The 13,800-nt window shown below is 35.2% G+C and overlaps 1 protein-coding gene across 1 annotated transcript in view; it reads left to right on the top strand.

The window, feature by feature from the left end:
* The first annotated feature begins 310 nt into the window (after nt 1-310).
* Nucleotides 311-13,800, top strand: part of LOC107592518 (ral guanine nucleotide dissociation stimulator-like) — a 23,510-nt gene continuing 10,020 nt past the window's right edge. The window contains exons 1-3 of the mRNA XM_016282051.1: nt 311-629; nt 1,272-1,437; nt 11,882-11,929. Coding sequence (XP_016137537.1) covers nt 1,279-1,437; nt 11,882-11,929 — 207 coding nt within the window. The 5' untranslated portion in view covers nt 311-629; nt 1,272-1,278. The remainder of the gene's footprint in view (nt 630-1,271; nt 1,438-11,881; nt 11,930-13,800) is intronic.

Below are 13,800 nucleotides of genomic sequence, written 5' to 3'. Positions count from 1 at the left end.
ATATATATATATATATATATATATATATATATATTATATATATATATATATATATATATATATATATATTAGTCAATTTATTTCAGATTAATGAGAGAAATAAAGTGGATGGAAGCAAAATAAAATAAACAGTAATTGCAAGAATAACAAATGAATAACATTATTTTATTAGAGGTTGTGAAAAGTGGCTACAGCAGTGCAATAAGCAAACTAAATCAATTAACATGAAGTTGAGGGACTAAGCAATACGCAAAAAATAGAAACGAGAAGTCCGCGTTGCATCGAGCGCTTCCAGTTTTAATCAGCTTCGTTTATGTTTTATGAGAGCGATCTTGTTGTGTCGCGACGCGTCCGGTGCTCTTGCTGCTCTGAATTTACCGGGCACCGCTCCTCATCAGCGCGTCCAGCCAATGACCACACGCGCTGCATCCACAGCAGGAACTGCGCCCAACGCGCCGCCCGCGCGTCACCAGCGCAGACCTCACCAACACGCTCAGCTCGCCGCCTTCATCGCGCCGATAAGCGCTGACGGACGAAGCCGGAGGGGAGAGATATGGAGGGACAGACACTCTGACTTCCGAGGAACCCACTCGCAGGGGCGGATGGACGAGATATTGCTCTCCTAACAGGTATCTGTGCGTTTCGTTTGGGTGTGAATGAACGCGAACGTTTGTCTTCTAATGCGAGACGTTAAGAGAAAATGTGTCATGTATAAGCAAACTGTAAGTTCATAGAGAAAAGACGCATAACGTATTTTGATATTGCTGGGCATTAAAATGACATTTTGTCGTTTGATAGCCTACGTTCCTATTAAGATTCAGTAAATAACACAGTTAGGCTGAGTGCTTTAGGCAGATTAGGGTTAGATGAAAGGAAGCATTATTTTCCTGTAAGGTTTCACTCTTGTTTTGCACACTAATAAATGTTTATCCCTTACTAGTGAATTGCCTCACTGAGAGCTGTTATGAACTATGATGTTTATGAACTTTCACTTGTTTAACACATCTTGGTTGTTGCTGTTTGTGACAATGGCACTGAGTTTTGATGGTGAGCTGCTCTCTTTCCATCCTTCTCTTCCTGAAAGAGATCTCTATCTGCAGACTAATATAAATACCAGTGAGGGACAGGGGAAAAGGCGAGGGACGGGCCTGAAATTCAAATTCAGAGTTGTCTCTTGGCAAATGTAAATGATGAAAACAAATGATCTAGCAGGCGTAGAGCTGCCTGTTCCTCTCCAGTGACCTGTGTTTTGGTTTGATTCTGGCCAGCAGCATCATCATGCTCCCTCGAAGTATGAAGACGTCTGGAGTAGAGCTGCCGGGTGTGGGGCCAAGAGAGGTGCCCCTCATCGGATATCGACCCCTACAGCCAGATGTGGACGGCCATAAGGATCAGCTGTGGAAGGAGAATGAAAACAGGGAGGCAGATCACACACAGGTAAGAGAACAATGATGTCATGATTTACTCCTTGGGGTTTGTTTTTGAAAGAAATGATTTTTTTTTATTCAGCATGAAATAGTATCATGCATGGTTTCCAAAAAAAATGCAAAGCAGAACAACTTATTTTCAACATTGATAATAATAAGAAATGTTTCTTGAGCAGCAAGCCATCCTATCAGAACACTGAAGACTGGAGTAGTGATGCTGAAAATATAGCTTTGCATCACAGGAATAAATTATATTTCGAAATCTATAAATAGAAAACAGTTATTTTAAATTGTAATAATATTTCACAATATTGCGGTTTTTATTGTGTTTTTGATCAAATAAATGCAGCCTTTGTGAGCACAAGATACTTCTTTGGAAATATTGAAAAAAATCTTACTGTGAAGTTTTCAGTGTATTTTACCTCTTTTTCTAAACATATAAAAATCGGTAGTTGTTCTTAAAAACAAATCAGTACTAGATAAAAAGGCATCTGTAAAAATCCACAAGAAGTTATTATTTATTATAGGGCTATTATTGTTAACTAAAACTAAAACCAAAACCATAAAAAGGGTTTCATTACTTGAAATTGAATGGAAGAGTAACTCAAAACAAAATAAAATATAAAAAAGCAAACTTATTTTATTTCAGATAGTTGCCAAGGCAGCATTTCTTATTTTCATTTAAAGTTGAAGTACTAAAATAACTAACACAAAATAAACTAAAATTAAGAAATCGCAAACTCTAAAACAAATTAAAAACTATATAGACATATACAAATAAATAAATACATACAAATGATAAAAACAAAACAAATTTACTAAATCTTTCAAATTAAATTGAAAACAGAAAATATAAAAATAAAACCATAAGCTATAATAGTATATCAGTGATACTGAAATAACACTGCCACATTTTTTTTTGTAAATTTGGGTGCAAAAAATACTTATTATTTAACCATTATTAAAATAATGCAAGTCCTGGTTAAACCTGATTGTATTACATGAATACTACTAAATATAACTTCATTTCAACCAAAGAGTAATTTAGGAAAATATTTCTTGGATCAGGTCTTGCTCATTGTGTTGCCTTGCTCACCCTATAGTGGGTTTCTGTGGCTAAGATAAGAGCACACATATCTCATACATGTTTCTGTCTCACCAAATGCTGTGGTGTTTTGTGTTAGATCAGCTTTCACTCGTGGATTAAAACTTGAAACGGGATATTCAGCCGAGTTGTGACCCTTTGACCCAGAGTTTGATCTGAAGTGACATATAGGCCCTCGTCCTCATGAGACATTTAATCATAAGGAAACTGAAGCTACTGTTGCAGAGTTCTCAGAAAAGCTGCAAGGGCTTTCAGTGTGACTCAAGGAGAGGGTAACAAGCTGCAAATGTTACTTTAAAGAGGGTCTATTACATAACTAACTGTGGAGATATAAAGAGGCCAAGCTGAAAGTTAATCAAATTCAAATACGCTCACCTGGTGCTCAGTGATTGACCTGCTCTGTGTTTGTTTTATCGGGAACCCTTTTGTTTTAGCCGTACTGTGGGTGGTGAGTTTCTTATCGGCCTGAGGCAAAGCCCTCGTGTGCTGCAGTTTGACCCCACCTGGTATTCTCTCGTGATCTGTGTTTATAGACTGTCAGCTGCTGCAGGCGGCTTTGAGATTACACGTCATCAGCTTCCATACATAAGTGTTTCCTTCAAATCAAAGGAGTCTTCAATGAAGCACAACCACTTATTATACCTATATGCCTATATATATATATCATCACCTTGGAATTATAAGGTTCTATCTGACATTTTTTGTCAAAATGGAGTTATTAACATTTTCTTATTTTGTGGCTTATTATGTGATGTTTCTTTTGTACACTGTGTGCATTTTGGGTCTTTTTTTTAGAAAACAAAATTTATATATTATATGTAAGTAAAATAATGGCACAAATAACAAAAACAATATATTATAAATGTATATATTTAATAATAAATAAACAATAATAATATAATTATATAAATATATATTTAAATAGAAAATTATTTATATATATATATATATATATATATACATATACATACAGTATATGTGTGTGTGTGTGTGTGTGTGTGTGTATCAATATATGATCAATATACATTAATCAATATATAATAATAACAACATATAACAAATATTATTGGAGTATGTTTTACAAGAAAATACTTAAGTTTTTATATTTCAAAATGTAATGTTTAATTTAATGTGCTACAAATAAAAAATGGTTTACTAAAATTGTTTTTGCACCAAACCTTTCATGGATATATATAAACTAAACTAAATAAAATAAAAAATAAAAATAAAATTTATATGAAATTTAAATAAACACACACACACACACACACACACACACACACGCTTACATATGTATATATAATGACATCTACAATTTTATGTGGCATTTAGCATGCATTTCCAAATAAATAATCAGAATAAAAAAAGAGAATACTATATGTATATAACTCAGACTGAATAAAGCTATATTTAATTTTAGTATTGACTTGTATTGGAGTGAGCCAAATTGAGAAAATTAAGAATCTGTTGTAGAAAAACCCATATTGATCAACGACTAATCTGAATATTGAGAGAGAGAGAGTGAGTGTGTGTGTGTGTGTGTGTGTGCATGTTTATGTGGTTTATGAGGACACAAATTTGTATAATAACATGGGTATGACATAGGTATTACAACGAGAAGGTGATTTATGAGGACATTTTCAGTGTCCCCGTAATTCAAAAGGCTTATAAATAATTCAGAATGAGTTTTTTTGAAAATCTAAAAATGCAGAAAGTTTCCTTTGAGGGGTAGGTTTAGGGGTAGGGTTGGTGTAGGGCAATAGAAAATACGGGTTGTACAGTATAAAAACCATTACGCCTATGTAGAGTCCCCATAAACCATAAAAACAAACCTATGTGTGTGTGTGTGTGTGTGTGTGTGTGTGTGTGCTCGTCACGGCCCTGCTCTCTATCTTGTCACAACATCCTGAGTATTGACTAGAAATTGCTCCACCAAGGTTAGACTCATTCAACACTCGGGCTCCCCGGTCTAAAAACAGAAGCCATGCTGTCTCATGCACTTTACTGTTGTAACTTCCCTCCTGTTCGGGTCACATGACCAGCTCACAGCTCTTTAGTAAATAATGCAAGAGTCCAGTATGAAACACACTGGCTCTTTTGTCGGGACTTGCTCGGATGACACAAAAGCAAGGCCAGAGAAGACTCAACAGGATGAAACTAGATCCGGCACTCTCTTGATTCTTTAATGACAGTGGCAGGATGCATATGTGGAGGTCAAAAATGTGTTTGCAGTCATCGCCGTGCAACTTCCTTGTGTGTGTATCTGGGTGTAACGTAAAAAGAGAGAGGGAGGAGGGTGGAGTGGTAGATAATTGTTTAGCTAAAAATAACCTCAGCTTGTCTACAGAGCGCTCATTATGTCCCCTGAATGGTGCACCGTGGGCCACATGCAGCGCCGTGTATAACTGAAACGACTGCGGCACCGCATCAACTAAACCTCTCCACAACAGGACAGAAATTATTGACTGATTTCCATTTAACTCCATTGTGATCGTCAGTGGCGAGCGTTCACGCGGTCACGGTGGGATTTCCATTGGCAGAGAAAGAGGAAAAGTTGGTCGATGCGGTAATAGATGAGAACACAAGAAGAGAGATAAAAGAGAGCGAGATGAGGTATTCATAGAGAAGGCAGAAACAATAGGTCTCTGTAAATAGCTCCCCTGTGATGTATTTACGATGTGTTTCGGTGAGAACGCAGCCGGCAGGGATGTATAAGGTTTTTAATGCTTGGGAGGCAGCTGTATTAGCAGGGGAGAACATTGTGACAATATATATATTTTTTTTTAATTTTCCTTAACTCACAGATTAGTACTCTAAATATACCTGCCATCTTTTGGTATAAGAAACAAAAATTTGAAACAAGTTTGGGGTCAATAAGTCTCTTATACTCACTAAGGCTGCATTTATTTGCTCAAAAATCAATTAAAGCAGTAATACTGTGAAAAAAAGCATTACATTTTAAATTGGCATTTCTATTCAGGGTTACCATCGTTAAATAAAACCATAAAAAAATGTATGCTTGGAAAAAATATCCATTAAGTGAAATAAAATAAAATATTAAACGTAATTTATTTCAGCTAGTTGCTGATGCAACATCTCATTTTTATTTAGTTAGAGTAATAAATTAACTATAATAAAAAAATAAAATAACTTAAACTATATAAATATATATATAAAAAAAACAATAAAAATGACCAAATACACAACAAAATTACTAAAACTTTAACTAAAATTAAAATGAAAACAAAGAAAATAAAAGTAAAATCTAATTCAAAACTACTCTAGTCTTATCACATGATCCTTCAGAAATCGTATTTGTTATTTTATATTTTCAGCTTAAGAATATGAATATATATATATATATATATATATATATATATATATGAATATAAAGATTATAATATAAAAAATGAATGTAAACCTGAATGGTTGGAAGCAACACAAAATTATATAAACTCAAATAACAACATAGACCTCAAAAATCATTATAATAATATTATTGCTTTAAAATAATTAATATTCATGAATGTTTTTCTCCTCCATATGGTTCTTTACATTTCAGGAATAGGTTTAAAGCCAAAGTCCTTAAACAGCACCAATATTTTAATGAATTGAAAGCTAAATAACTAAAATAATCTGACTAGCTCATAAGATCTACCTTTAGCTATATGATTAAATGAAATGTTTATTGAATATTGTAAAGAATCAAGTCACATAATTGTGTTGCCTCGTGTTTTATTAGCAGGTGCATTAAATGCATTGCTGTTTAGGGCAAATCTACTATAAAAGATCGACTAAGAAAGAAAGATCAACTATGAAATGATGGTTGTTTTACATGCAAAGTTGTTGAGCAGTAGATTTGATGGGAAGGCTGCCATTCTTGAACTCTGAAGCAAGTTCAATCATGTAATAATTGCCCCAGACCTCTCAGCAATGATAAAGTCCTGTATTCATAACCTAATCTTGATCATGGTCAGTATAAGTGTCATTATGCTTGCCTGTTTGAGACAGGGCAACTACTAAGGGCAGAGAGGATAGTAAACACACAGAGCTGCTGATATTGTCTTGGGAAATTCTATAGAGGTTTTCTTGTTCCCCTCCCCCGGGGCGAACGCTAGTGAATACAGCGGCTCAAAGCGTTTGACTGAGAGAGTAAGAGCGTGTGGAGGGAGGAAGGGGCAGCATGACATGACAGCATGTCCTGTTTCCTGTGTTTGTCCACACTTATTATGCACTTCCTGCTGGCCGAGATAAGCCATGGAAACTTACAGCTGGTTTACCCTAAAGGTAAAACTCAAAAGTTTCCAAATGTACCCCAGGGTGTGAATTTCGCAACGTGATATTAACAGCTAGTGTAAAAGTGTCTGCGTTAATGAGCTGTTAAGGTTCATTCCAGACCTGACTCAGAGAGGATTGGTAATGGAAATCAAGGAGTTTTATACCTTGCATTACATAAAGACGCAATGCAAGTATCACTATTATCATCTTACTTAACCCAGGATTACATATTTTTCCAAACATCCAACCCTTACAGTAAGTGGGAAAAAAATTGACATGATATTTATTCCATTTATGAATGAAAAGCACCCTAGCAGCTGTATAGCAATACAATAAAATACACCAAACTCTCAACCCCAAAAAAAAAAAAAAAAAAAAAAAAAAAAAAAGAACAAACATCCAGAACACTCAGAAACTGTTTAGAAAAGAAAACACATAGTAGCAAAGTAAAACAGTTCAAAATACCCTAGAAACTGCATATCAATACATTGGTAACCACCCACAATGCATAACATTCTAAAAACCACCCAGAACACTCCAGCAACTAGCAACACACTATTTAAAACACCCTAGAAACTATATAGCAACACATTGGTAAACACCCAGAATGCACAACATTCTAGAAACCATTCAGAACACTCTAGCAACTGCATAGTAACATACTAAATTTTTTTTAAATGTCTTACAAACTGCATAGCAACACTGTTGCGACCACCCAGGATGCATAGCAAACTGCATAGCAACATGCTAGAAACCACTAGAACACTCCAGCAACTGCTTAGCAACACACTATTTAAATGACTCTACAAACTGCATAGCAACACCATGGGAACCATTTAAGAAATCATAGCAACATGCTTGAGACCAATCAGAATGCATTAGCAACTGCTTAGCAACAGATTGAAACACATAGAAGCCACATTACCAACCAACAGGTTCTGAGTGATTTCTAGCATGCTGCTATGCATTCTGAGTGGTTACCAAGGTGTTGCTATGCAACAACCCATAAACCACCCAGAATGCATAGCAATCTTTATAGCAACATGCTAGAAACTATTACAACACTCTAACAACTGCTTAGCAACACACTAAAACTATTTAAATCACCCTAGAAACTGCATAGCTACACTTTGGGAACCACCCAATACATTGACAACATGCTAGAAACCACTCATAACACTCAAGCAACTGCTTAGCAACAGATTAAAACTATTTAAAACGCCCTAGAAACTGCATAGCTACACTTTGGGAACCACCCAATACCTTGACAACATGCTTGAAACCAATCATAACAAACCAGCAACTTCTTAGCAACAGACTAAAACTGTTTAAACACATGGAAACCGCATAGCAACACCCTGTCAACCACCTAACACCTTGGCAACATGTTAGAAACCATTTAGAACGCTCTAACAACCGCATAGCAACACACTATTTAAAACACCCTAGCAACTGCTTAGCAACACACTATTTAAAACGTCCAAGAAACTGTATAGCAACACTTTGGTAACCACCCAGAATGCATAACATTGTAGAAACCACTCAGAACACTCTAGCAACTACATAGCAACACCTTGGCAACCCAGAATGCATATCAATCTGCATAGCAACATGCTAGAAACCACTAGAACACTGCTTAGCAACACACTATTTAAAACATTCTATAAACTGTGTAGCAACACCTTGGCAACCACCCAACACATTGGCAACATTTTAGAAACCACTAGAAGACTCTAGCAACACACTAAATAAAACACTCTACAAATTGCATAGCAACACCTTGGCAACATGCTAGAAACCATTCAGAACACTCTAGCAACTGCTTAGCAACAGACTAAAACTGTTTAAACACATGGAAACTGCAAAGCACCATATTGGCAAACACCCGATTCTGAATGATTCTAGTGTGTTGCTATGCTATCTTAGTGGTTGCCAAGGTGTTGCTATGCTGCAACCCAGAAACCACCCAGAATGCCTAGCATCACTCTTTGTTCAGAAAAATCAAAAATTCTTGTTTGCATTACATTTATTTTCAAATGAGACGGTGCTCCAAGTGGATATGTCTGAAGCGGCACTTACACAAGAAAAAAGAAAAGAAAAGGAAAAGATTCCCCAGTAGGAAAGACAGACCTCAAAGATTTTTTTTTTCATCCAAGTTTCAGTTCAGTTTAGAGTAATATAACTTCATGTCTGTGGTTCACCTGTGGCGGCGTCTCACAGAGTCAAGCTATTTTTACTTTCTAAAACATGGAACTTGGCTGTTTCGTTATATATAAACAACACTCCAGCACAGCAAATAGGTTGTAATCAGCGAGGTTAACATTCATTGCTCTCAGGACTGCATGAAGATTAACCAAAACCCAACACCTGCACGGCATGTCGCCATCTCTGTGTCAATATGTGCTTTCGGTTGAGTATCCTTTTTAGATAAACAGGTGTTGCCCCATGTTTTATTAGCAGGCATTTGTCATGTCATGCATTGCTGTTTAAAGAAGATCTCTTTTAAGACCAACCATAAAATGATGGATGTTTTACATGCAGACTTGTAGAGCAGTAGATTTGACGAGAAGGCTGCCATTCTTGAAATCTGAAGCCGATACATTTGTGTGTATTTATTTACTCCCGTTTCATTCATTGCATTAAACTTCACCAAACAGGTTTAGCAGCATTAGTCTACACATGTAAGGCTTATGGGAACCTGTCAAAGTCATATTTTTCCCAAAATTAAAATAAATACTGTGCATAAAGAAAAGGAGGCCTACTTTTGGGACCATTATGTTTTTATTTATATATTTTTATATATTTATTACACTTTTTTCAGTCATATTTTCACCCCAAAATTAAAATAGGAATCTATATGTGCATTAAAAAGATATATATAAAAATAGAAATAAATTCATGACAAATATTTACATTACATTACAAATATTAAAAATGTTTTAGATTTTTGTCAGTCATATTTCCCCCCAAAAATTAAAATAAGAATCTATATGTGCATTAAAAAGGAAGCCTATTTTTATTTTGAAATAAAAATATACATACAAAATAAAAATAGAATTAAATTCATGACAAATATTTACATTATATTACAAATATTAAAAATGTTTTAGATTTTTTTTAACAGTCATATTTCCCCCCTCCAAATTAAAATATGACTGAAAAAATTAAACATTTTTCAAAAATAAAAATATATATGAATAGTATTATATTTTATTTCAATATAATATTTATTTATTTATTTATTCTATATGTGCATTAAAAAGGAAGCCTATTTTTATTTAAAAAAAATATATACATAAAAAATAAAAATAGAATTTAATAGTATTATATTTTATTTCAATATATTTATTTATTTATTTATTTATTATAAATATATTTCTATTTTTGAAAATATTCATATTTTCCCCCACAATTAAAATAAGAATATATGTGAATAAAGAAACGTAAACATATTTTAAGGTCCATTAATTTTTTTTTTTACATTATTTTTATGGCAAACGAGGACATTATAAATATATAAATATCATAATATAATATAAATACATTTTGGATATAAGTATATTTTGATATGAAAGTCATAGTTCCCCCCAAATCAGGCTATTTTTAGGATTTATGCATTTTTAATTAATATATACTGTATATATATATATATATATATATATATACACTCATACAGTACATACAGTATATATATATACATATATATAAATGTTTTTTTTGTTGGTGGGGGTGAGGGGGGGGGGGGAAATATGAGCTGGAGGTTTTTTGAGATTCACCCATAAATGAATGAAGAAGAGGGAGAGATTGTGTGCGAGTCTGTAACAGGAGTGCCCTTGTGACGTATACGTACGTGCGTGTGTGTGTGTGTGTGTGTGTGTGTGTGTGTGTGGAGGGGGCTGGCCTAGCGACAAGCTCAGGTGTGTTTGCACGGCTCCATAACAGAGAGAGTGAGATTTGAGTGGGGAAGACAGATAGACTAAGAATCTCGCTGAATGAAATCAATACTCCTCTGTAAGCAGCAGCAAAAAAATAGCTTAAATCGAACAGATGAAAAGGCCTGAAGGAGATGGAGTTTTCCGGCAAACTCTAAAGATTTCCAGGAAGTTGGCAGATCTCTGCCTGTCTGGACTCGCTGAGTTGAAGGTAGTCTTTTTCCTTGAGTTGTTTTTCAATTTAAGGCACACACAACACTGAATGATTTCAAGCAAATTAACTGCAACTGAGGTTATGTATGAATGTTTTGCTTTGCTTAGGGTTATGGCTTTTTTCAAGACTTCTCAAGATTATTATGAAGTATCTCGTGTGCTTTATAACAATTTAGCATTTCCTGCTCAGACAAAATAGCAGCTTTTTAATTAATTAAAAAAAAATTGTGTTCAAATTTGAACACTGATCTTAGTAAGTGATCGATGTGTATCATTCTGCTGGAAAGCATGTGGACGTTTCAGACAGTTACTCATAACCATGTCACCGGGTTTCTTTTTGGCCTGTTGTCTCATGCATTTTTAGTGTCGGAAAATCTCTGTCAAATGAGTTGAGTAAATCAAAAGCATTCTAATGCATACGTCAGTTTAAAAGCTGGAAATTGAAACAGACGATTGAATGAGGCAATTTCTGTCATGCGTAAAGTTTTTGTTGGAGATAACATGTAAATGTGATGCCTCAAACTCAACATAACTGCCATTGCAATCTTACCTTGCTTTAAATGCAGCCATTGTTAGGATAGAAAGTGGAGCTTTAGCCATAGCTAATAGCAAAGTTTAATAATTGAGCTGAAATTTAGCCGTTTTGAGATAACGTTTAATGTTTAATGTTCCCAATCAAAGTGCATCCTGACCAGCTCAACCAATAGCGTGAGTTTGGGGCGGGACTATGTGTTTGTCCAACCAATGGCAACATGGGGAGTGTTCTGGAAACCTGTTGGAAAACGGTTGCTTTTTTTACACTTGTAATGTATGTAATTGTTTAATCCCAATTATTAATGTTTGCATATATGCATCTTCAGTCTAAACAGTGTTTACGATGGAAATATATGATGCACTTACATTTTTTTTTGTCTGTGTTATTTTAGGGGGAGCCGTCCCCGATGAAGACCACATGGTACTGTCCACTGGACCTGGTAAAACTGGACCTTTTCTGCCAACAGAAATGCTTCTTTCAAACAGTCTGTGTCAGCTGCAGCATAAAATTATTTTCTTATTGTGTTTTGGGGCATAGTAGCTGAAAACTGAAAATCCAATGATGTTCAGAATGCCCACATACCTTCTGATGCGTATTGCACACAAACTGGCAAACACTATCTGAAAATCAGGTGTTTTCCGATCTGATTGGCTGGCATTTATGTAATGCAATCCAGCAGCCAAGGTGCACTAGTCCTCCTGGAAACAAAGTCATGTTCAATTAGGGTGCCCATTTGATAGAATGAGTGCTTTTTAAGGCAGAACTTATCAGAGATTTGAAAGATTGCTGTTTGAAAGGTTACTGGCATCAGATTTTGAGATTGAAAATAAATATTGAGAAAAATATCTGGTTTTCATTTTTTTTTTTTAGTTTCACTATTTTGAATTTTGGGTCAGTAATATTTTTGTTAAAGGTCCACTGAAGTGCCCTGAAACATGCAGCGCTATTCTGTGTGTTGACGTAATTTCAACTGAAACAGGAAGTCAGGGCGGGACTTATCAAGCAGCACCACCCCCTTTTTTAAATAGTCAATAGCGTTTTGTTTATGTCACCGTTGAGCTCAGTAAAGCCGCATTTGACAGAGTATGACAGCCACAGTCTAATAGATTTACCCTTTAGATTCAATATGAAACTGTTACTGAAGCAAAACAGTGGTTATAATGATTATAATGATTCTAGAGAGCATTTGATTGGTGATGAGAAGCTGAAGTGCAAGGTGATGTCATCAAAATCGCTGACCCATATTGGCAAAATTTAGAGACTGTACATTTTGAATGCTTATATCTTGTAAATGCAAATTTTGTCATTGTTATGGAGCACGCTAGGTTATAGATAACTTTAAGGCTAACATATTCATACTAAAAGCCAAAAAACTTCCATTTTAATTTCATGGGGACTTTAAAGGGGTCATATGATGCGATTTCAATTTTTCCTTTCTCTTTGGAGTGTTACAAGCTCTTGGTGCATAAAGAAGATCTGTAAAGTTGCAAAGACTAAAGTCTCAAATCCAAAGAGATATTCTTTATAAAAGTTAAGAGTCAGCCACACCTACCTAAAACGGCTCGTTCTAACACGCCCCCACATACCTACGTCACTATGTGGGAAGATTTGCATAACGCTGCCCAAATGTTCACGCAAAGAAAGAAGGCATAACTTTTATTCTCGCTGTGGTATTGTTGCCGCTGCCGCCATGTCGTGAAGGCGCTGTGTGCTTCGTTGTGAAAGTGAAACTACTTCGTTTGGTCTTCTAAAAGAGGACGATATCGCTTCGTCATGCCTGGAGCTGATCTGTGCTGGTCGCTGAGGAAATACTTCAACTTTGCACTGTCGCTCGCCGGATCGGCTTTCACCGTGGACGAAGCGGCGTCCAGCCCGGGGTCGTCACATGTGGTTGCCGCAGGCATCACAATAGGGTAAGGGAAGTAACATTTCCGTCACGGAAAGGCGAGGCATAAAGAAGAAACAACAATGTACAGTATGTGGAAAATAATGTGTTTTTTGAACCTTAAACCGCATAAACATATTTCATTACACCAAATACACAAAATAATGTTCTTTTTAGCAGCATCATATGACCCCTTTAAAGTAAATGAATATTTTTATTCAGCAAGAATGCATTTAACTGATCAAAAGTGAAAGTAAGCATTTACGTTGTTACAACAAAAACTATTTTAAATAATTGCTGCTCTTTTGAACTTTCTATTAATCTTAAAAAATGTATCATGTTTTGAACAAATTAACAATTAAACTTAAAAAAAAAATATATATATATATATATATATATATATATATATAATCCAATAGAAAACA

This window comes from Sinocyclocheilus grahami, unplaced genomic scaffold (genome assembly GCF_001515645.1).
Source record: "Sinocyclocheilus grahami isolate Dianchi unplaced genomic scaffold, SAMN03320097.WGS_v1.1 scaffold153.1, whole genome shotgun sequence".
Classification (NCBI taxonomy): Eukaryota; Metazoa; Chordata; class Actinopteri; order Cypriniformes; family Cyprinidae; genus Sinocyclocheilus; species Sinocyclocheilus grahami.
Note: the sequence above shows the minus strand (reverse complement) of the source record. Positions and strands in the feature narration are given on the sequence as shown.